The sequence below is a fragment of the Bubalus kerabau genome, chromosome 20, assembly GCF_029407905.1.
Source record: "Bubalus kerabau isolate K-KA32 ecotype Philippines breed swamp buffalo chromosome 20, PCC_UOA_SB_1v2, whole genome shotgun sequence".
Taxonomy (NCBI): domain Eukaryota; kingdom Metazoa; phylum Chordata; class Mammalia; order Artiodactyla; family Bovidae; genus Bubalus; species Bubalus kerabau.
The window spans coordinates 16409949-16432828 of NC_073643.1; the positions used below are offsets into that span (position 1 = coordinate 16409949).

The 22880-nt window shown below is 44.3% G+C and overlaps 1 protein-coding gene across 3 annotated transcripts; it reads right to left on the bottom strand.

Moving 5' to 3' along the window:
• Nucleotides 1-544: 544 nt before the first annotated feature.
• SEC22C (SEC22 homolog C, vesicle trafficking protein) lies at nucleotides 545-21898 on the bottom strand. Of its 3 annotated transcripts, none has more exons than XM_055557405.1 (7): nucleotides 21752-21898; nucleotides 15045-15253; nucleotides 13038-13201; nucleotides 10513-10692; nucleotides 6965-7083; nucleotides 5455-5520; nucleotides 545-3549 (listed from the first exon to the last, which is right to left on the bottom strand). In XM_055557405.1, exons 2-7 carry the CDS (start codon nucleotides 15224-15226, stop codon nucleotides 3349-3351), a joined length of 912 nt encoding a protein of 303 aa, XP_055413380.1. In that variant the 5' UTR covers nucleotides 15227-15253; nucleotides 21752-21898; the 3' UTR covers nucleotides 545-3348. The 3 variants fall into 3 exon arrangements, with proteins under 3 accessions (XP_055413380.1, XP_055413381.1, XP_055413382.1); XM_055557406.1 differs by lacking the exon at nucleotides 21752-21898 and adding an exon at nucleotides 21535-21739; XM_055557407.1 differs by lacking the exon at nucleotides 21752-21898 and adding an exon at nucleotides 21466-21739.
• Between the last annotated feature and the right edge of the window lie 982 nt (nucleotides 21899-22880).

A 22880-nucleotide genomic window follows, 5' to 3' on the forward strand; every position in this document is an offset into this window, starting at 1 on the left:
AGGAAACCCAAGCATGGCCCTGTCACAGTCAAGCCGGCCTGCGGGAAGAAAAGCAGAGCCTACGTGGTTCCCTCACTAGCACACCTGCGGGTGGGGAAGCCTTGGGCTCGGCCCCTGCCGGACAGCACTGAGCCACATCCCAGCCCAGATAGAGCAGACGGGACACTGCACACAGTGATGCTCAAGATCTTGCCACATCTGACACCAGAAGGCACTTTTAAGGGTTTTCCAACATTAGTAGCCCCGTGAGATCAGTTAACGACTGAGAAAACAAAGGTGCTAGAGCAGCTAAAATGAAGGCCCATGGCGGAGTGACGGCCATGTGGGGTCAACTTCCTGGCATCAAGGATGACACACTAAAAAGCTCTACGCCTGACCAAGTCAACCCCGAGCCTGCGATTTCCCTTGGACAAAATCTCCAGAACACCTTTCCTATCATCAGCCTCTTCCTCCAGTTGAACTGAGGCTGCTCTTAGCTGGGTTTCAGTTACGTAATGTTTATGTGGTCATTACTCTGTACTGTTTGCCAACTGCATCTTTTCCCTTTGGTTTGCAAAAGTAAATGTCAAACCCCATGTAGGTGTTTACAGATTCAGACCACATTCGACCAGCTTGTGGATCACCACTCCATTAGGCCAGGAGGGTCTCCTCTGCAAGGACTGTGCTTCACTACTTGCTGAATGTGGATCACAGACCCCCGGGCATCTGGGTACCGGGCTACATGGCAACACCAATAGCACACGAACTCAAGATGAAAATAATATATTGGTAAGCTGCTCTAATCAACTTTAAAAGCTCTGTGTGCGCTGCTAATATGAAAAGATTGTCTCTCCTCCTTAGCTTCCCATTCTATTTCACCATCTCTTCAAAGTTATGTCCCAGAAAGCCTGAAAATTTATCTGCTGCTGCTGCTGCTAAGTCGCCTCAGTCGTGTCCGACTCTGTGCGACCCCATAGACGGCAGCCCACCAGACTCCGCCATCCCTGGGATTCTCTAGGCAAGAACACTGGAGTGGGTTGCCATTTCCTTCTCCAATGCATGAAACTGAAAAGTGAAAGTGAAGTCCTCAGTCGTGTCTGACCCTCAGTGACCCCATGGACTGCAGCCCACCAGGCTCCTCCATCCATGGGGTTTTCCAGGCAAGAGTACTGGAGTGGGGTGCCATCGCCTTCTCCGATTTATCTGCTAGGGATGCAGAAAATTAAAGTGTTAGTCTCTCAGTTGTGTCTGACTCTTTGCGACCCCATGGACTGTAGCCCTCTAGGCTCCTCTATCATGGGATTCTCCAGGCAAGAATACTAGGTTGAGTTGCCATTCCCTTCTCCAGGGGATCTTCCCAAACCAGGGATCTAACCCACATCTCCTGCATTGCAGGCAGATTCTCTTACCATCTGAGCCACCAGTGAAGCCCCTGCAGAAAATTATGCAAATTGAGAAATCATTGGGGAGATGACTCTGAGGTTTAACATCTGAGGATGCTGCCAATGTAACTTTCACGTCCAAATACTTTGATTAAAAATAGGAAATTCTATTATAAGAAAATAAAGTTACCATGGCAACATTTTCCCACTACAGTTCCTAGTCACATGAACTTTTCTTTTAAGTGACACTAGGTAGCTCAGTAACAATACACCACCAGTAATGAAAGGACCAAGGTCAACTGAATTCCCTAAAATGACATCCTTGCTTTCCTTACCTGCTTGTTAACTCCTGTGATAGTTTTCAACTCTTAAAAACTACCAAAATAGGAATCTGTAATTTATCAATATCACACAATTCAACCCAGAGTATTCTATGCAATATGGTGGAGCTATTCATATTCCAGACTTCTACAATGAACAATCCAAAAGCCAAACTTCCCAAATGGCCTCCTGAGCAGTACTGGACAACCCAGGCTGAAGTTTCTAGAGGCCTCAGGGATCATATTCAGATCTAAATTTTGGAAAACTATGATCAGTCAATATTTTGACAAGGAGAGAAAGAAAAGTACTTTTCAGAGCACCTGCGTGTGTGCAAAGTTGCTTCAGTCATGTCCAACTCTTTGTGACCCCATGGACTGTAGCCCACCAGGCTCCTCTGTCCATGGGGATTCTCCAGGCAAGAATACTAGAATGGGTTGCCATTTCCTTCTCCAGGGGATCTTCCCAACCCAGGGACTGAGCACAGGGTTAATTATAAAGCTTTATAAGCTATAAAGCTCTAAAAAAGTTAACATACATACAACCTTTGTTCATATAAAAATGAGGGAGTTGGTGATAGACAGGGAAGCCTGGTATGCTGCAGTCCATGGGGTCACAAAGAGTCAGACACGACTGAGCAACTGAACTGAACTGAATCTAATGAAGATGATTACAAAAGGTGTAGAGGAGTAATTAATTTGTGAGGTCTTCTGAGAACAAGTACTCAGGGTCAAGTATTAAAGGACATGATTAAAATGCCCGGCACTCGGCTGCCACATACAACGTTGATGAAGCAGCCTCTCCCACCTGTAACTGTAAACTGCCACCGTGTGAATGTGTGACCCACCTCCTCTAGTTTGTGGCCAACTGCAAGGAGTCCTGATATTCTCATTTCTGCTCATGCTTATAAGCTTATGATCCAGTAGCACTGGTTACTCAATTTTAAAAATATTCAGATATACCCTACAAATAAATACAAAACATTTCTGTATCCCTACAGTCCCACTACCATGAAAGGTTATATATAAATTAAATAAGTTCAGTTTTCTCAACCATTATCTCAGTTTCAGTTTGTTCTTAACCCTAAGTGAAGTTCAATTTATATCCAAAATATATTTAAATATTCTAAAGGTATCAGACCTAAGTTATCAAAAATGTAAACAAAATTTATCTATGTTATACCTATAAACCACTTTTTAAGTTAATTCACCCTGTGCTGACCCTCTTAAAAAAAAAAACTCACCAAAGTCACATTTAGACTGAAAAGCTGATACAGATGTTTAAGTGGTTCCTTGGAGACAACTGCCAATTACTTAAAACTACCGATACTGAATCTACTGGTTTATTGCATCACTCAACGTAAAAGACCAAAATCATTCCATGTTGGTCTTCCAGTAATGCGCTTTCTGACTGGGCTCCCAGATTCTGCTGTCCAAAGTGCTGAACTGGAGATTCTGCAGTAACTCTCACAGAAAACCGAGACCAGGTGTCCAGCAACTTCATGCTTCCCACTGCACCGGTGAAAAAAATCTTGGTTCTCAGGATCAGTCTGCTTTGGTTGAAAGGAACTTCGAGGATGGAAACTTGAGGTGAAGCAAGGAGTAAAAGGGGAAACGCCGATGACCCTCAAAGGAAAATCAAAGGATCCGTCCATCCCACGGCCTCAGCCTCACACTCCGCAGTCAGACTGCTTGTCCTGAAGCTGCCTTGTCAGTATCTGATGCGAAGACAGGAAAGCCACTCCTATGTGGAAGAGGATTTGCCAGAGGTTCCTCAGCCCATGCAGGTACACGTTGCCCAGGCAAATGAAGAGCAGCATCAGCACCACCTTCGTAGTCCTGGCTGGACTGTAGAACAGGTACAGATAACACTGAAATGACACCGAAGAGGGAGGCCCATCAGAGATAGCAAGATGGCCGAGGTCAGACGCCAGGTCCACTGATAGTACCCGCCCTGCAGTGTCGTTTCATACACGTTGGCTTAGTAAACCGAAATTTGTTACAGTGGAGCTTGGACTCACTGGATCAGTTGTTGTCAATCGGTAGAGCAAAGTGGGGATATGGAAGAGATAAGAAAAGTGAAATAGAAGGTCACAGGAGGAATGAGAACACAGCCCTCTTGAAAGAATTTAAGAAATACAGACTGACATGTCCAGGCTGTGCTGTACAGAAAGAAGAGATGTGGGTCAGGGGCAGACAGCCAGGTGGGCATACCCTAACAAGAGCAACTGGCCTAAAGGAACTTTTCCTTTGGGGGAGTCATAACAGGTGAGAAAGTTGATGAGAGAAGCTCTGCTTTTACTATATTAGTTTTTCCTAAGTTACAACTACATAGGGGACCACTGTTCCCTAGACAGCCTCCCTATTACATCTTCAGAAGCATCTCTGACTCAGGGAAAGGTCTTCCAGAATGATGCTTCCTGTAGGGCTATCACACAGAAAGAGGACATTCTTGTTCTGCAAAAGGTGGAAATCATTTTTTGTTTCAATGTTTTTTATAAAAAAAAAAAGGCACATTCTGAAAACACAGGGCAATCTGACAAAAGCTCAGAGTGAAGTGGGAGGGAGAGTTCCTCATCGAAAGAGCTAATCAAGTAAGACCACAGATGAGGGGATGAAGGTGGAACTGTAAGATCCCTGCAGCCCTGAAATGCAAGGTCCAGAAAACTATTCTTGGCAACACCCATGATCTTGGAGACTTGATTTTCCAAAGAATGAGTGTATTTTCAATCTTAGGTTGAAAATTTCTTTTTGCACAATCAGATAATTCGTAAAAATAGGCCATCTAGGATGTACGCAGAAGAGAGAGGAAGTGCCCTGAGAAAAGAACTTTTAATTAAAAGAAGAAGAGGCTTAAATATGCATAAAAGGTACTAAAATCCTAGACTTTGTAGAGGGTGGAGAAAGAGAGTCAGGTTTTTTTTGTTAGAATTAACTCTGCTTAAAGGAGATTCAAGTCTTGCCTGGTGGCTCAGACGGTAAAGAATCTGCCTGCAATGCAGGAGACCTGGGTTTGATCCTTGGGTTGAGAAGATCCCCTGCAGAAGGGAATAGCTACCCACTCCAGTATCCTTGCCTGGAGACTTCCATGGCAGAGGAGCCTGGTGGGCCACAATCCATGGGGTTACAAAGAGTCAGACACGACCAAGCGACTAACACTTTCACTGCTACCTTTTCATAGGGGATTCAAAAGCCCCTTCCTACTCCAGCCCTTAAGCACGCAGCTTCTCCGAAAATAACTAATAATCAAAGCGCTCTAGTTAGTATTATAATTTTTGTTTCATTTCCTAAGGACAGATTTGATTTCTATTAGAAACAACAATTTTTTCCCCAGTCCTGTGTCTGAAAAAAAACACATATACCTGGGCATCAGTTCTGCAGAAAGACATTTCTGTACTTGGATGCCCAGCAATAAGCACAAGGCAGGACTCTGCCTCATACTGGCCAGGCCCAACCCAATCCCCACTGCAGTCTCATCCCTCCCTTCTTGGGAGCCCAGTCCCAGTTTCTAGTTTCTGTCCTGCACTGTTTCAGAGGCCCTGAGGCCTAGGGCAAATGACTTTCCCTTTCTGGCCCCAAAAGTCTTTTCTCTGTACAATGAGAGGACTGCACAGGATGGGTGGAAAGTTGTTCTGCTAAGGGCTGGGACTGTCCATGATTTGAACCAACGTCTTGGTGGAATGAAAGCAGGATCTGGAAACTCACTGATGGTTCCAACAGAGCAAAATAAGGTAATGGGTTTAACCCACTCACTAAAACATCAACATTTCACCCACCTGGAAAATGCAGGCTACAAAAGGAATAAGAAAAGCCAGAATATTTCCAATTTCTTCATGTGCAACCTAAGACAAATAAGAGGAACACAAGAAAAGGAACAGTTAGAGGGAATGAAACACTATGACATGAAGTGCATTACTCTGCATTGGGTCTGGTATAACCGACAGTACAAAATCCCTGCCTGGGTGAGAAACCAGCCCCTGTTCATGTATCAGACCGGGGGGTGACAGAAGATCCTTCTGAATGGCCTGGACACACCAAGCACGTCCAGTTCCCATGCATGTGTGCTGAGCCCGCAACCCGGAATGTCCCCACCCCCAGCCCCGCCAAGCTCTCAAAATCCAACTCATCTGTCAGTACTAACTTTCCCCAGTCCCTCCCGCCCCAGGTACCGCCACCTCCTAGTGATGTTACCATACTCTGCTATGTGCCCCGAGGCAGGGACTATGTCTTGAGCAACAAACCCCTGTTCTAGTGCATACAGACATTTGGTAAGTATCCGCTTATGAGTCATCATAAACAGTAAGAGCGGCAGCCATAGCACGTGTTGGCCAAAGATGGGGTGTGGAAACAGCCAGCCACCACTCAGGGCCCAGGATGCTGCCATTCCCCAAACACCCTGGTCTCTGTAAGGCCCCTGAGATTCAACCTCAGCTGCACTTCAGATTTTAGCTACCACGTGCCTAGGTGTGAGCATCATGACTCTGGCTTTTTTTTAAATTGAAGGATAGTTGATTTACAGTGTTGTGTTATTTCTGCTATACAGCAAAGTGACTCAGTTATACACACACGTACATTCTTTTTTATATTCTTTTCCATTATGGTTTATCTCAGGAGATTGGATACAGTCCCCTGTGCTATAGTAGGATCTTGTTTATCCATTCTAAATGTAATAGTTTGCATCTACTTATCTCCAACTCTGTTTTTAAAGTTAACATCTATCTGTTCATGTTCATAATGGTACCATGCTTGTTTTTAAGTGTTTGAAATACTTCAAAATTTAAAAATAATAAGTAAAAAGCATTAGAATAGAAAGCTGCTTTGAGATGAGCAGGCTTCCAAATCAACTTCATAGTGATACAGTTCTTTTGACAAAGACACAGGGAGGCTGGTATCCATCTGAATGATATAAATCAGATTATGAGACAACTCTATCTGGGGAAAAAGGGCCTGAATCTTAAAGTCTGAGAGTCAAACTTTGCCTTGGATGAACAATCCAGCCCCTGCAGGGACTCTCGGTGTCCCCAGGGCCACGGGGTGGCCGGCTGTCCTTATAGCAAGGTGTCCATTTCACACCAGTATTCCAACAGCCCCTTTGGCTTCTCAGGAAAACAAATACAAAAGAGCAAGTTTCTTATTTGCTCAACTCATTATGAAGAATAAAACGAGAAGTAAGAATTTTACTTCAATTTTTAAAACGTAGTGAATAATAACCTTCTAAACAATATGCACCCATATCTGCTTCTTCCATCGCCTGTCTTTCGATTTAAACTGTATAGAAAAGGTTACCTGTAAAGAATGTTCTGCGAGGTGAATTCCGCGAATGAGGTTCAGGGCAGCGCACATGATGTTGAGAATAAGGGAAAGGACGCCCAGGGCTGTCACTGGTTCCATTCGGAAACTAGGAGCTACACAAGGAAAAAAAGGAAGTGTTTAGTGAAAACAATTTCTATATGAAAAAAAAGTAAAAACATGAACTAGACCTCTGCTAATGAACAAGTTCAATTAAACACACAATTGCAAACATATTAATTTAAAAACCGCTATAGTTAGAGTGGGAAAAGGCAAGGGATGAAGGACAGAAAGGAGCTGGAAATCCAAGGTGAATTTCTTTGAGAAAGAGGCCTTTCTCTAAGAAAGCATAGATTTTCTTAAGTGCTTCATTTCCTTTCTATTTAAACCAGCGGTTCTCAGCCAGAGATGATAAGGCTCTTCAATGTTTAGGGACATTTTAGGTTGTCCTCCCTGGGAACAGGTTGCTACAATGCGCAGGACAGCTTCCATAACAAAGAATTTCCAGTACAAAATGTCAGTAGGGCTTAGGCTGAGAAATCCAGATTTAAAACAATTTATGGCTTTAGTTGTAAATTGCCTGTCAAACCCTAAAGCTTTTCTATTTCACACCTCAACCATCAGCATGTAAAGTGTTCCATTCTTTTTCTGATAGGGACAATATTCAATATTATGTGTGCTTCTGGAGCAATTCATAGCAAATGCAATTTTTTACATTTCAAAGTTATTGGGAAGAGGAGGGAAACATGGATTATTTCAGCTACAAGCTATTTCCAGAACTCTAATCAAGACAAAATGATCACTCCCTCTTTAAAGATAACTGCTAAAACTGACTCTGGTTCACACAATTAAGCAGGGTCCCACCATTCTCTTGCTGTGCTCCTTTTATTAATTTATTTTATTTTTTTGCTGTGCCACTCGGCATGTGCGATCCTTCCCCGACTAGGGGTGAACCCCCCATTCCCAGCATTGGAACTGTAGAGTCTTAGCCACTGGACCACCAGGGAAGTCCTTGCTGTACTCCTTTTAAATCATCCTTTTTTGTCCTCACATTTCCCGCATATGGATACACACACACACACACACACACACCACAGCCCAACTGATGCCTACTGTTAGTGTGTTAGTTTACATTACCAAAATTCCTCTCAGAAACAAGCTACCTGTTAAGACTCTAGACTTGGGACAATAGTGGGGAGTCAGACCACAGTAAAACGTCCTAGAAAGATAGGCAAGTTGTCACCTTCTGCATTTGCTCCTCTTGTCTACATGGTTAAAAAACAAAACATACATCACAAAGTGACCCTGTCTTCAGGTACAGCAAAGGAGAAGCTTGGGGTCTGATGCCCCAGACATCCTTCCATGAATGTTAAGTCCAATCCCAATGTAAATTACAACAACTTACTGAATGGCATAAGAGTCAATCCAGGAATTCACTGGTTGAAACAGTTCAAATCGAAAACCAAAGTTAAGCCAAAAACGTGAACATTTAAAAAACACCACTTTCAAAATTCAAGCAATGAGTTTAGCATAAAACTGTTAACAAAGTAATTAGACTGTTATGGTATAGATGGTTCTGTCTTCCAGGGAAGGATTATACTATTACAGAGTTCTTAGAATGCAAATATCCACTTTAACTAAAAGTTGGTTTAACTGGATATAACTGTAAACAAAGAATACAAAAAAGCATGCTTTGCTATGTGCTAGGTATTGAATGCTTCACGTCGTTAGTGGCACACTAAGTCACGGATGCCAGGGCACTGTGAATATGTTCACCAACACTTCATTCCTCAGACAAGGACTCAGAAATCCAAAGGGACAGAGAGATGTCTCTGGGTCCCACAGAGAACCCAAGAGCGAGAGGTCTAGTAGGCCTGGCCCTGACCCCTGCCCACTCTCATCCCCACAGCCCTCCACGCCCTCCATCAAGGAGTGGGGGTTTCTTGGTGGAGATTTGCAATGTTTCACCATTGCAGTGATGAGATAAGGACTCACTGTTAAAGGAAAAAAGGAGAGAGAGAGAATGTACAAATCTGTACTATTCAACAAGTGACTTCCAGCAAAAGAGAATGAAAATCTCCTTCAGTTCAGTTCAGTTGCTTAGTCATGTCTGATTCTTTGTGACCCCATGGACTACAGCACACCAGGCTTCCTTGTCCATCACCAACTCCCAGAGCTTGCTCATGTCCACCGACTCATGTCCATTGAGTCAGTGATCATATCCAACCATCTTATCCTCTGTCGTCCCCTTCTCCTCCTGCCTTCAATCTTTCCCAGCATCAGCGTCTTTTCCAATGAGTCAGCTCTTCACATCAGGTGGCCAAAGTATTGGAGCTTCAGCTTCAGCATCAGTCCTTCCAATGAATATTCAGGACCGATTTCCTTTAGGATGGACTGGCTTGATCACCTTGCTGTCCAACAGACTCTCAAGAGTCTTCTCTAACACCACAGTTCAAAAGCATCAATTCTTTGGTGCTCAGCTTTCTTTATGGTCCTCTCACATCATATGTATGGTCTCTCACATCCATACATGACCACTGGAAAAACCACAGCTTTGACTATAACGGACCTTTGTCGGTAAAGTAATGTCTCTGCTTTTTAATATGCTGTCTAGGTTGGTCATAACTTTTCTTCCAAGGAGCATGCAGCTTTTAATTTCATGGCTGCAGTCACTATCTGCAGTGATTTTGGAGCCCAAAAAAATAAAGTCTGTCACTGTTTCCATTGTTTCCCCATCTATTTCCCATGAAGTGATGGGACCAGATGCCATGATCTTCATTTTTTGAATGTTGAGTTTTAAGCCAGCTTTTTCACTCTCCTCTTTCACTTCCATCAAAAGGCTCTTTAGTTCCTCTTTGCTTTCTGCTATAAGGATGGTTTCATCCGCATATCTGAGGTTATTGATATTTCTCCCTGAAATCTTGATTCCAGCTTGTGCTTCATCCAGTCTGGCATTGTATATGATGTACTCTGCATACAAGTTAAATAAGCAGGGTGACAATATACAGCCTTGACGTACTTCTTTCCCAATTTTGAATCAGCCCATTGTTCCATGTCAGGTTCTAACTGTTGCTTCTTGACTTGCATACAGATTTCTCAGGAGGCAGGTAAGGCAGTCTGGTATTCCCATCTCTTTAAGAATTTTCCATGGTTGTTGTGATCCACACAGTCAAAGGCTTTAGCGTAGTCAACAAAGCAGATGTTTTTCTGGAATTCTCTTGCTTTTTGTGTGATACAACAACATCATTTATATGTGCAGGGTTCACCCTGCTTAAGAAAACAACCTGCTAAGTCACTTTTCTAAATTTCATCAGAAGAGGTGCCTCCCTTCAGATCAACTTACTTGTCACAACAGTCAAGCTTCTTTTTTTTTTTTTTTTTAAATAAAAGCTACCTGGAAACAAGATCAGCCCATGTCTTTTCCCCCACACATTTTATATACCGCCCCCCACCCAAACACCTTCCTAGTTGAACAATCAATGTCCATTTGAAATACACACTCTCACCTCATTTTCATCAATACCAGAGCGCAGCAAGCCACCTACCTGGCTCCAGGTGCATCAGTGTGTGTCCGTTCATCACCCCATTAGCCACATCTGTGTCTTCCAGGGTGAGAACCACTGGTGGCTGGAACTTGAGTTCCTCCTGAATTTTTCCTAAGCTGCTGTCCATCTGGGTGGAACTTACATAGTTAAAATGCCACTTCACTTTCTGAATGACATTGTCTGTGAAAAGAGAGCAGTCCAAACTGAATGTCATCACAATGGATGTTATAAGACAATAGGTACACAATGAAATTTGCATTTCTAAGCAAGCTAATAAGTTAGCCAGACTCTGAAGAGTGTCAACTACACATGAGGGTCGAATAATTTGTAGATATCAGGACTGGTCTCATCAGTCTCTCAGAGGAGAATAATTAAAATGTGACAGTCTGTCCATCAGGACCTCAGTGGCAAGGGAATCAGGGGACAGGCTTGAGTCTTAGCTCAAGCACAACTCATAGTACAAACCTCGGCCATTCACAAAGGATTTCTAAGATTGCAAAATGGGGACAGTCATTCTTGACCTGATTATCTCAAGAAAAGGCGTGTGAAAAAAAACTACAAATGAATGTGAATATGTTGTGCAAACCAGGATTATATGAAAGGTATTGGTTTTAATTATTTGATTTACATTTAGTATTAATCCATCACCAACTTTTAATAAGTACTTGAGGTGAAGTTTCAAATATATTGACAAAACAAAATCATGTATAATTCTAATATCCATGTGGGGTGTGTGCATGCGCTCAGTCGTATCTGACTCTTTGTGACCCCATGGACTGTAGCCCACCAGGCTCCTCTGTCCATGGAATTCTCCAGGCACGAATACTGGAGTGTGTTGCCTCCAGGGGATCTTCTCAACTCAGGGATTGAACCTCAGTCTCTTGCATCTCCTGCATCGGCAGGTGGATTCTTTACCACTGTGCTACCGGGAAGCTCTAATATCCACGTACTTTTACTTTCATCCTACTCTCACTCAATAATGAGCAAACGTGATGCCAGGAAGGGGCTCCTGTGAGACAAAGCCCACCACTTTCAAAGGAGGAGGCGTGCAGAGATGACAGGGGAGAGGAGAACACAGGTCTACCAGCTGCCAATCAAACGACAGCCAAGGGATGCTGCAGCTATGGTCTACTTGGGGACACAGAAGAAGTGGGGCTGAGAGTGGCAGTCCTCACAGTAGGAGACTTAAGAGGAACTTGTGGTCTATGTCACAGGCCTACCAGGTGCAGGCTGGAGTACCAGGGAGTTTCCCAGTACCTCTGGGTGACACCAAAAGACAGTGCTGGCCCTATTACTGATGGACTGGCCACAGACCACACGAGGGGGTGTGAGCAGTAGCTGCCAGAAAGCCTAAGTGGCCACATTTCCAGGTGGCAGCCCTGCACCTGACCCTGAGAACCAAATGCTGTCAGCCCCTCATTCAAGAGCATCACAGGGACCGTGGCAGGTTACATTGAGACTGGAGAACCCCCCAACTCCCACCTCCACTCCTCTTCTCCCCCTCAAAAATGACCTGAATCACACCTGACAGAAACAGGGCCTATGCTATCACAACTGCTGTGTTCCAGACCCTTGGGCCTCCACAGGGCCTCTCTGACAGAGCCTAGAAAAGTAGTCTTGTCTTCCAGAGCTGTGTTTCTCGAACCTCTGCATAAGGACTAGTGTTTCCTTATTTCCAAATGGTTGCAGACAGATACTTGGATAAAATACAATTGAAAATGTCACAGGAATGTCCAAGTACCGTAAGAATGTCTAACCTTTTATTGTCACTCCCTGTATGTGCCTTGCGCTGGAAGCACAGGTCCATGAACCACCCTTGAGCAGTGGTGCTCTAGGGCAGGGGTTGGCACAGTGTTCTCAGAGTGCCAGACAGACAACGTTTTAAGTTTATAGGCCCCAGATGGCCCGTCACAGCTCACCTCTGCCAGGGAAGGGCAAAAGCAGCCACAGACAACCTGTCAGTAATAGAGCAAGCGTGGTTGTGTTCCCCTTTATTTACAAAAACAGACTCTCGGCCTGCAGTTTGCTGACCCCCCTGCCCCAGAATAAGATACAGGGTTCACCCTCTTCTACCCCGCTCCAAGCTCTGGAGAGGTAAAAAGCCAGAGTGTTGGACCTGGCTTCAAGTTTGCAGGCCCCTTTCATTGCTGTGAAATTTCATAAAAGTGAAGTGAAGTCGCTCAGTTGTGTCCGACTCTTTGCGAGCCCATGGCCTGTAGTCTACCAGGCTTCTCTGTCCATGGGATTTTCCAGCCAAGAGTACTGGAGTGGGTTGCCATTTCCTTCTCCAGGGAATCTTCCTGACCCAAGGATCAAACCCAGGTCTCCTGCATTGCAGGCAGACACTTTACCCTCTGAGCCACCAGGGAAACCCCCTGAAATTTCATGGCATGAGGCTATTCTGCAGTGACATGGTCCTGAACCTCCAGTGGTTTTCCCCAATGGTCAAAGCCAAACTCAAACTGGAAATTCTATACCTACAATGCTGCAAGAAAGAATAACAACTAAGAAAGTGGGTTACAAACCAAATTCGAGAAAGGCATATGGCCTGGAGGCGAGGCCGACGCAGGTGGTGTCATAGGAAGCTGTGAATTCCCACCACAGCGTCTCCAGGAAGCAGAAGGCCATGGCTGCTGGACACTGGAGGGAGCAGATAGCCATGCAGGCCACGTCCCGCGAAGAAGAGAAGCTGTAACGAAAGAAACTATGTCACCAGGGAATGGACCCACATATTCACATCCTGCACCCGGCCATCACCTTGCCTCCACTCTGGATTTGCTGGGCCTTGAACAGCCTGGAGCTGTCTGTTGCATACATATCGTCTCTTCAGGTAGACCTGCCGGGGACTGTGCCTTTCTTACACTTCCTCGAAAATGTATAGCAGCATTTGCCACTGACAAGGTGTGATTACTCTAACTTGCCTGCGTCCATGCTAACTCAGTCATGTACGACTCTTTGTGACCCCTTGGACTCTAGACTGTCAGGCTCCTCTGTCCGTGGGATTCTCCGGGCAAGAATGCTGGAGTGCATTGCTGTGCCCTCCTCCAGGGATCACTTTAACTTATTGATCATTAAACAAGCTATGGGACTGCTCACCTGTAAGAAAAAATGTCTGTTTCCTCTGTGAAAATAATGGTGAATATTTAAGTTAAAAGACAAACGAGTAAACACTGTATATTCTACTTTTCAAATAATGACTGAATGGCCCAGAATTTCATTTGAAGTCATAGGTTTTTGCTTTTTCTGAGAAAAGGTTTCCTCTTTGAGGTACAGCACAAAATGTGCATAGAATGTGAGATTATTCCAGCCTAACAAGGACGGGACCCCCAAGGAAGGGGGTTTCAGGCACCCAGAGAAGGGAGCTGCAGATGTGGGCAGATGCAGCTTAGTGTTGGCTCCTGGGCACCCGGCCAACAGGTGACAGCTTCACATGCCTGCCATCTGCGTCCCTCTTCAGGCCACAACTCTTCTTGCCTGACAGTCCCACCTAGTCTGGAGGCAGGCCTAGACTTTCCTTTTTGTTTTCCTGATTCTGAGACTGGACTACCCTAATGGATCCCACCTTAATCGGGTGAATCAAAAATTTACTATTAAGGGGAGCAAAAAGGACTTGGGAAGTGAAAACCTAAATTCTGGAAAAGAGAGATGTAAAATCTGTAACAGCCCATTGTGAGATTTCAAAACCTGCCTTGCCCCTGATCCCTCCACAGAACATCTTTCGTCTCTAAGCCCTAAAATAAGAAATGACACAACCAGAACCTGGCTGCTAGTTGCCTGCACTCAAATCCTGGCTCTACCACCTTAGGTTAAAAAGTTGTTTAACCTCAGTTTCCTTCCCTGTAAAATAGGTCTAATACCACTATCTACCTCATAGGCCACCTACAGCACTTAGAATAGGGCCTAGACCATAGAAAACAGTACTAGTTCTTCTGACCATGATTTCTGTAACCACCTGATTCCTGCTTCCACTGGAGCGCTGGCCTCACTGTATCGTGCTCAGTGTCCTCTCATTTGACTTGGAGTTCCTTGAGAAGACGGACCTACTGATGCTCATTTTTCACTCCCCTGCTCCTGTCACATAAAATTTTTTTTTTTACTTTAAAATTTGTTTTAAAGGTGAAAACATTTTAAAAAGCAAAAACTGAGGGCTAAAACTCCAAGTCAAGCCTTATTTTCTTGGCGTCCTCACTCTCATCCTTTTCCTTGTCCTGACATTTTAATCCAGTATTTCCTCCCGACTTGCCTTTCTCCACGCCTGCACCCTAATGCAGAAAAAACTACCAAACTAAAAGCATGAAGACTGGGTGACCTGGTGCTCACAGTGCTCATGGCCTCTCCGCTCACAGTGAGGTGGGAGTGAGGCTGCAAAGCTCGAGGGCCTTTGATTCTACTGTAGATACACGACCTCGAACAGCTGTCTGACGTGAGACCTCCTCTTCATATGGTGTGATTAGCATAATGCCACCTCTGCACATGGTTCAGAGTGACCCAAATTGGGCTGATATTCTGGAACAGGAAACAGGCTTGCTTACTGGATGCTGAAGTCACATCCTTCTGCGGAACCTCGACCTGGATACTGGGCCAGTCGCAAGGCTAAAGTCTTGAGGCGTCTCCTGCATTCCAGGAAGTCTTGGCTGTGGTAGAAATCAGTGGAGGCTGAGAGCGGCAGTCCATCCCTCACCCTTACCACGCAGGCAAAAAGGATCAAGGACATGGTCCGCAAGAGAAGTCATGAGGACACCTGAGGAAGGAAGGTCACCTTGTTACTGAGGGCCCAGTGATGAGCTGGCAGCAGCCCGCCCTGGAAATGTTCACTCTGGGTTGTCTCGCCCTCACCTCTACTATAAATGCAAATGTGGCTTTTATTATAACTTCCCTGCCCTCTGTTGCTAGATCACTCCCAACTGTCGCCCCTCCATTAGCCTCCCTGTCTCATCTTCACTTGAAATCCTCCTTTTCCTTCTCTCTAATGAATGTCTCCATTTCCAGAGTTAAACCAACTGGGATGAGGGAATGGAGATGTGAGGAAGCAGGCCGAAAGGGAGCCACAGCAGTGACAGTGAGGAACACGACACGGGCCGCAAGATGGCCCCAAAGGGACAGGAAGAGCCTGACGCTGATGCAGCAGGGACGGGGTCCAGGGAGCTGTGCGTTTCAGGTGCTCCATGGAGGTAAGTGCTGAGTGGTTCACTTGCCATATCCTGACCTGCAGTAGAGGGATTCTGCGCATTTAACCTAAAGCTGGTGGCAAGGAAGGCAGAAGGCGAAAAGAAAAGAGAGAGGATAGCGTGTCCTCCTGAATTTCTTCACGTTTGACACTGAGCCAATCTTCAGAATGATGACTGAGTTCCTCCAGATGGCTAAAGTAAGTCATTTAGCAAATGATATTATGGTAAGATACTAAATATTTAGCCATGATAGGTGAGCACCATTAAGAAACACTAGGAAACAGATTTGGAGGCCTCGTGGTGCCTGAGGCAAACTGGAACAAGGTGCTTCTCAGGGTGGAAACAGCCCTGGACCAGTTCTGCAGGCAGAGCCTGGAGGGGTTTCATCCCCCATCTGCAACTTCTGCGTGTGCTCGCACGGGGCGTAACCTCACACATGCGTGCGGCAGCCCTGCACCCAGGGATTAGTGGGTGGCTCTATCACACATGCGTGCGGCAGCCCTGCACCCAGGGATTAGTGGGTGGCTCTATCAGCTTTCATGCATCTTCCCATGTATCCACACATCCTGTTTCACAGACCCTGTTGTCAGGGCCTCTACCTGGATAGGATATTAGCAGGTGTGTGCACTGCCAAAGAACACTGGGGATGTAATCTGGCACCTCAATTCCCATGAGCAGTAGGAAATGGGAGCCCTAGGATACACGCTGCTCTTTTCACCTCTGTGGCTCTGTGCATTCTTCACCCGAGTTCACACTCTTCAGATCTCCCCACATCCAAATCCACACCAAGGACTGTCTCCAATACACCCTCCTAGAAGTACTTTTACCTCTCTCTAAATTCCCAGAGAAACTACCTCTTTGTTTTCTGTGTTACTGACTTACCATTTCTACTACCTAAGGGTAAGTTCTAAGAGTAAAGGCCATATCTGTAATGGATGAATGGATAATTAATCCCAGTTTAAACAGGAAGAAACTGCAGTAGTATAAAAATAACAGAAGGCTAAAGGCTTCCCCAGTGGCTCAGATGGTAAAGAATATGCCTGCAATGCAGGAGACAGGGGTTCAATCCCCAGGTCGGGAAAATCCCCTAGAGAAGCGAATGGCAACCCACTCCAAGAGTATTCTTGCTTGGGAAATCCCATGGACAGAGGAGTCTGGTGGGTTACAGTCTGTGGGGACGCAAAAGAGTCAGACATGACTTACCAACTAAACAACAACAACTACAAAATAAAAATTAGTCTACCAGGCAACAGACCATACATAGCCCATTTCTCTGATCTCCCCAGACTTTCCATTGAGGGCTAAAAATGTAAAAAATCTAAGGAACTAGGAAAGGAAGAAATAAGCAAGAAATAAAATGACTCCTATCTGCAGATGACATAATTGTCTACATGGAAGATCCCTGAGAACCTACAAAAAAACAAAAACCAAAAAACCTCCTAAAATGAAGGAGGAGTTCAACAAGGTTTCAGAATATAAGATCAACATACAAAAATCAATTCTTTTTCTACATACCAGCAATGGTTCATAGAAACAAAAATTTAAAATACCATTTATCATCATCCCCAAAATGATCTCAATAAAGCTATACTTTTTTTAATGCAATGTTAGTTGCTCAGATGTGTCCGACTATTTGTGATCCCATGGACTGTAGCCCAGCAGGCTCCACTATCCATGGGATTTCCCAGGCAAGAATACTGGAGTGGGATGCCATTTTCTTCTGCAGGGAATCTTCCTGATCCAGGGATCGAATCCAGGTCTCCTGCAGGCAGATTCTTTGCCATCTCAGCCACCAGGGAACCCCATTTTTAATGCAATACTTAGGTGTAAATCTAACAAAACATGTATGGGACTTGTAGGCTGAAAACTATAAAACACTGCTGAAAGAAATCAAAGAAGTCCTAAGTGAGGAGATATACCATGTTATGAACTAGAAGACTCAACATAGTAAAGATCTCCCCCCAAAGTGATATACAGGTTCAATATAATTCCTGTAAAAATATCAGCAAGATAGTTTATAGATATAAATAAGAATATTCTAAAATCTATACGGAAAGGCAAGGGAGCTAAAATAGCTAAAACAATTTTGAAAAAGAATAAAGGGGACCATACCTCACAATCCTATTTCAAGACTTGTTGTATAGCTACAGTAATCAAGGCTGTGTGTTATTAGCAGAGAGATAGGCACACAGATCAGCGAAACAGAATACAGAACCCATAAATTAGACCTACACAAGAACAGTCAAATGATTTTGACAATGGTACAAAAGCAATTAAATGGAAGAAGGACAGACTTTTCAACAAATGGTGCTGGAGCAATGAATATCTATAGGGAAAGAAAGAGGGAGAAAGGGAGGTGTGAACGGATGGAAGGAAAAGAAAAAAAGAGAATCTTGACCTAGTCTCACACCTTACATAAAAAGGAAATCAAAACAGATCATAAATTTAAATGTAAAAACTAGAAGTATAAAAGTAGAAGAAAACAAAGAGAAAATGTTCAGGACTTGAGAAGGGTTCTCATGTATGAGACCAACAGCACAATCCATAAAAGAAACTGCAATAAATTGGATTTTATCAAAGTTTAAAACTTTTGCACTGCCAAAATCCACGTGAAGAGGATGAAAAGAAAAGCAAGAGAGTGGGAAAAATATTTTTAAACCACACACCTCCAAAAGGACTCTAGATATTTAGAATTTTTTTAAAACACTCTCAAAAGCCAACAGTGATAAAAAAAGATCCAGTTAGAAAATGGACAAAGCGCATGAACAGACATTTCACCAAAGAGGATATAGAGATGGCAAAAAAGAATGGGAAAAGATATCTAGCATCTCTAGCTATTAAGGGAAACACAACTTAAGATCACAGTGAGATAATATTACATACTGATTAGAACAGATACAAAAATTTTGAGTGACAATATCAAATGCTGGCAAACGTGCTCAGGAAGGGGATCTCTCACACACTGCGGGCAAGACTTTAACATAGGACAGTCACTCTGGAAAATAAGTCTGGTATGGAATATAAGTTTGGCAGGTTTTTTTTTTAACTAAACATGCAATTATCATACAATCTATCAGTCATACTCTGTACTATCTCTGCAAATTCCTGTCAGGATAACTGCTGTTGCTGTTCAGTTGTACAGTCGTGTCCGACTCCTTGTGACCCCACGGACTGCAGCCAGGCCTCCCTGTCCCTCACTGTCTCCCGGAGTTTGCCCAAGTTCATGTCCATTGAATCAGTCAGTATAATTACTTTAACAGAAAAATGGAAATAAGTATTAACTTAAAGTTTTTATATCCCTTACTTAAATTCAGCTCATACTTGTTTTTTATGTTTAAATGTCATTTAAAAATGTCTCTACTAGTAGAACAATATTCTTTTATGCTAATTAACTGTAATTCTGATGATTTATGCATGCATATTGAAGGGCATGTTTTATAGGGAGCAGCTCTGCAACTAAATAACATTTCCAAACTGGAAGGTACTATAATTTCTGAATTCATTAAAATAAAAGCTGCTTGCAGATAACCAGAATTCAGTTTATAAAAGGAAAGCAGTGGCATGAATCTGGAAAATCATGCCTCAGTTACAGAAAAAGTTATACAAGGACAAAGGCAGCTGAAGAGTGCTCACACAGACACACAAATCTGTCTTACTAGCTCCTTCTACAGGCCAGGGGACCCTAAAACCTAGCACCATGCCTGGCACATATTAGGAAGCTCTCAATATAACTTTTAAACTAATAAAGCTTATCTAAAAACTAAGTTTCAGAACTAATAAAAAAGCTTTCCTACAATAAATCTCCACTTGGAAAAGAGAAAGAGGTTTACATAAATGAAAAATTTTAAAAGAAACTGAAGTAGTAATCAAATATAGCACCCTAGTTACTATTAGAGTTTATAAAAATTATATTTTAATCTGCCTCTGCCATTTCCCAAATCCTTTTCTCAGCATCTATTTATAAACTGATCATGTTATCAATTGTCCCTTTTCTACTAGCAAAAGGCTGTGCTTAGCTGGAGCATTAAGCATCATCAGTGTAATGTGATGATGAAACCAGTGTAATGTGATTGATGAAACCAATTAGGTTTGTAGACATCAGAAAGCAGTACCACTGGTTTATTTTCATCTCTGTATCTTTAACCCTCTTCCAAACCTCTACCACATACACTTCTCCTCCTCTTTCCAAAGAGGGAAAAAGGCGGAGAGACAAACAGCACTAAACAACCAGGCCTTACCAAACAGAAATTTAAATAAGCAAAACAAGTTTGACTTGGCACACATATATCCAAACACAAGGGTTCACCATAAGGCATTGCTCACATCTCAAAACCACAATACATAGGACAAAATAGAGAAAATTACGTTTCTCTTACTGAATTCACCTTCAGCCACAGGACTTGAGAACTGGGCACACCTCATTCGTAGTTCAAGAAAGTGCTTTGGTTCTGCATTGCTTGGGGATGAGGTAGGGAGGAGGGTTACAGGTCAAGTTTGCCATTCCTTAGGAGCTAAGAAGAGTAGGGGATGGAATTTGATACCAACTAATATTATATGCCAGGTTTCCCAGGTGGCTCAGTGGTAAAGAATCCACATGCCAACGCAGGAAACACAGGAGACATCTGCTGTTCGATCCCTGGGTCGGGAAGATCCCCTGGAGAAGAAAATAGCAACCTACTCCAGTATTCTTACCTGAGAAATCCCACGGACAGGGAGCCTGGTGGGCTATACTCCATGGGGTCGCAAAGAGTTGGATATGGCTGAGCACGCGCGCGCGCGCACACACACACACACACACACACACACACACACAATATTATATGCCAGGCACTATGCTATGAATTTTTACACTGATGATGCTTAATGCTCATAACTATCTATGAGATGGGGAAATGGTAGTTCTAAAGCTCAAGTGGTAGAGCTAGTACTCCATCCCAAACTTCCTTACTCAGAAATACTGGAAAGCCTGTGGTCTTTCCAGTACACTCTGTGTCTCTAAATCCAATCTTTGGGATTACAGCAACTCTATCTTGCTAAAACAGTTGCTTTCCCTGGAGCATTCATACTTAGAACGAATCAGAAATCTGTTAATAAAAGGAGCCAAGACCTAGGGTTACACTAGTTACAACTGCTCCTCACTCATTGTATTCCTTTGGATAAGTCACTTTTCCTCTCCGATCAGCAGTCATTTTTGGATGCCTTTGATCTCTGAGGCTCTAAGGATAAAAAGCTTTGGGACCCCATAATGTTCTCTGTGTTGTAAACACAAACTCTTAGAGCTATAACAACATTGCCTAAAATGTGTTTTCCAGGGCAAACCATTATGTCAATTTAATTCTATTTAGCAATAACAAAGGAGTCAATTATTTACATTTTCATTTTACTAAAATTATCTCTATCAGAATCAATTTCTTTCTTTGTACATTTAATGAAAATTGACCCTATCCACCGTCTGAATTTTATTTCTTTTCTGACCATGTCACAAATTTCACCAATTACTTTTCACCACTGGGAATATTCTTTTGTGGCTTTGATGTCTACAAACCTAATTAAGCACTGGAGTGCTTAATCCTTCTGGCACTGGAATCTAGATGTAATCCTATAACGGGCACATATGCTCATCACCTCCGACGTCTGATGTTCACAAAAGCTGGTCTACTAAACCCAGTATCTGGTAAACCAAGTCTTACAAGATCTGCACGCTAAGGGAAGTTTGTTATTAAAATACTCTGACATGAGGTTCGTGGATAATTAAGTAAACAATCATCCCATCATTCGGACACACCCCGTCTCCTCTCACTGTGGGCAGCGCTCCACCGGCATCTGGCAACTGAGGGTTCCCACAGGCTCGCACCTTGGGTCGTCCTGGAGTCAGGAGAGCAGCTGGCGGCGGAAAGGGGAGCCGAGACTTCGGGAAGCCCCAAGAAGCCCTGGAGAGCTAAACCGGGCCAGAGGGCCGGACGGGCCGGGGTGTAGGGGGCTCCACTTCCAGGCCCGCCCTGCGCCACACCCGACCCCGCCTGCTCTCGGCTAACGGACCGCAGCGCCCGCCTCAGCCCGCCAGCCCTCACCTCGCCCCGACAGCGACCTCCGGGAGTCGGCGCCCTCCCGCCGCGCCACCCTCCGCCTCCTCTGCAATCAGCCCACCCGGCAGACCTGGCCCGGGTCACAGGCAGCCCAGGCACAGGTAGACGACCCTGCGCATGCGCGAGTCTTGAACCACAACATCTCCCCTGCCCCCGCTTATTCGCTGGTGCCGAGCAACACCCACACCCAAACCGACCAATCCTGGCGCGCCTCCACTGCCGGGTCCCGGAGGAGTATTGATTGAAAGACTTCTTAAAGGGCTTCGACCCAAATGTAGATTGGGCATGGCTGGGGTGCGCCTTCCAACTTTCCTCGCGTCTCCCGGTTCTCACCCGCGTGGGTCTGAGGTCCAAGTATGTAATTCCCACGTCCGGAGGTGCGAAGAGGCTTCTCAGTTTAAGCTTAGTTTCTGCCGGGGTAGTGAAAGGTTCTGATGTGTGGAAGTAAGGAGGTTCCGCGTGACGACGCGGTACGCCCGGGGCGTGGGTTCAGCTATCTGCTGGGCCAGAGGCCCGAGATAGTCAAACCAAAGATCACAGACTGCTGCCACCCTGGATGAGGTGCCAAAGTCCGGCCCCAAGGGACACACTCCAATCTGGGGGGCGGTCGTACTCACAGACTGGTGATTGATCAATTGGTGATTTATTCATTTAACAAATCGTAAGCACCTGCTGCGAACCAGACACTATGTCAGGAACTGCGGACAAAACGAGTAACTTCTGACACTAAAACCTATATTAAGAGGGGAGAGAAGACTGACAGCACCCATACTGCAATATACAACACATGTTTAAGTACAAACTGAGCTATGTACGAGCACGGGTTTTGAAAGGGTTTACTGGAGCTTCTGGCCTGGATTTGGTGGTTCGGGGGGCTTCCTTGACACTGGATGAGTAATAGCTAACTAGGCAAAGGGAGGAAGAGTGCTTCAGACAGAGAGATGTATAAAGAACTCTGTGTGGACTATAGCAGGGCTCCTTGAAAGATGAAAACCAACCCTGGGTTGGGGAGTGGTGAGGGGAGGTGGGTGCGGAGTTGTTTAATAGGCACAGGCTTTCACTTGGGGAAAATGAAAAAGTTCTGGAAACAGATAGTGGTGATGTTTGCACAACA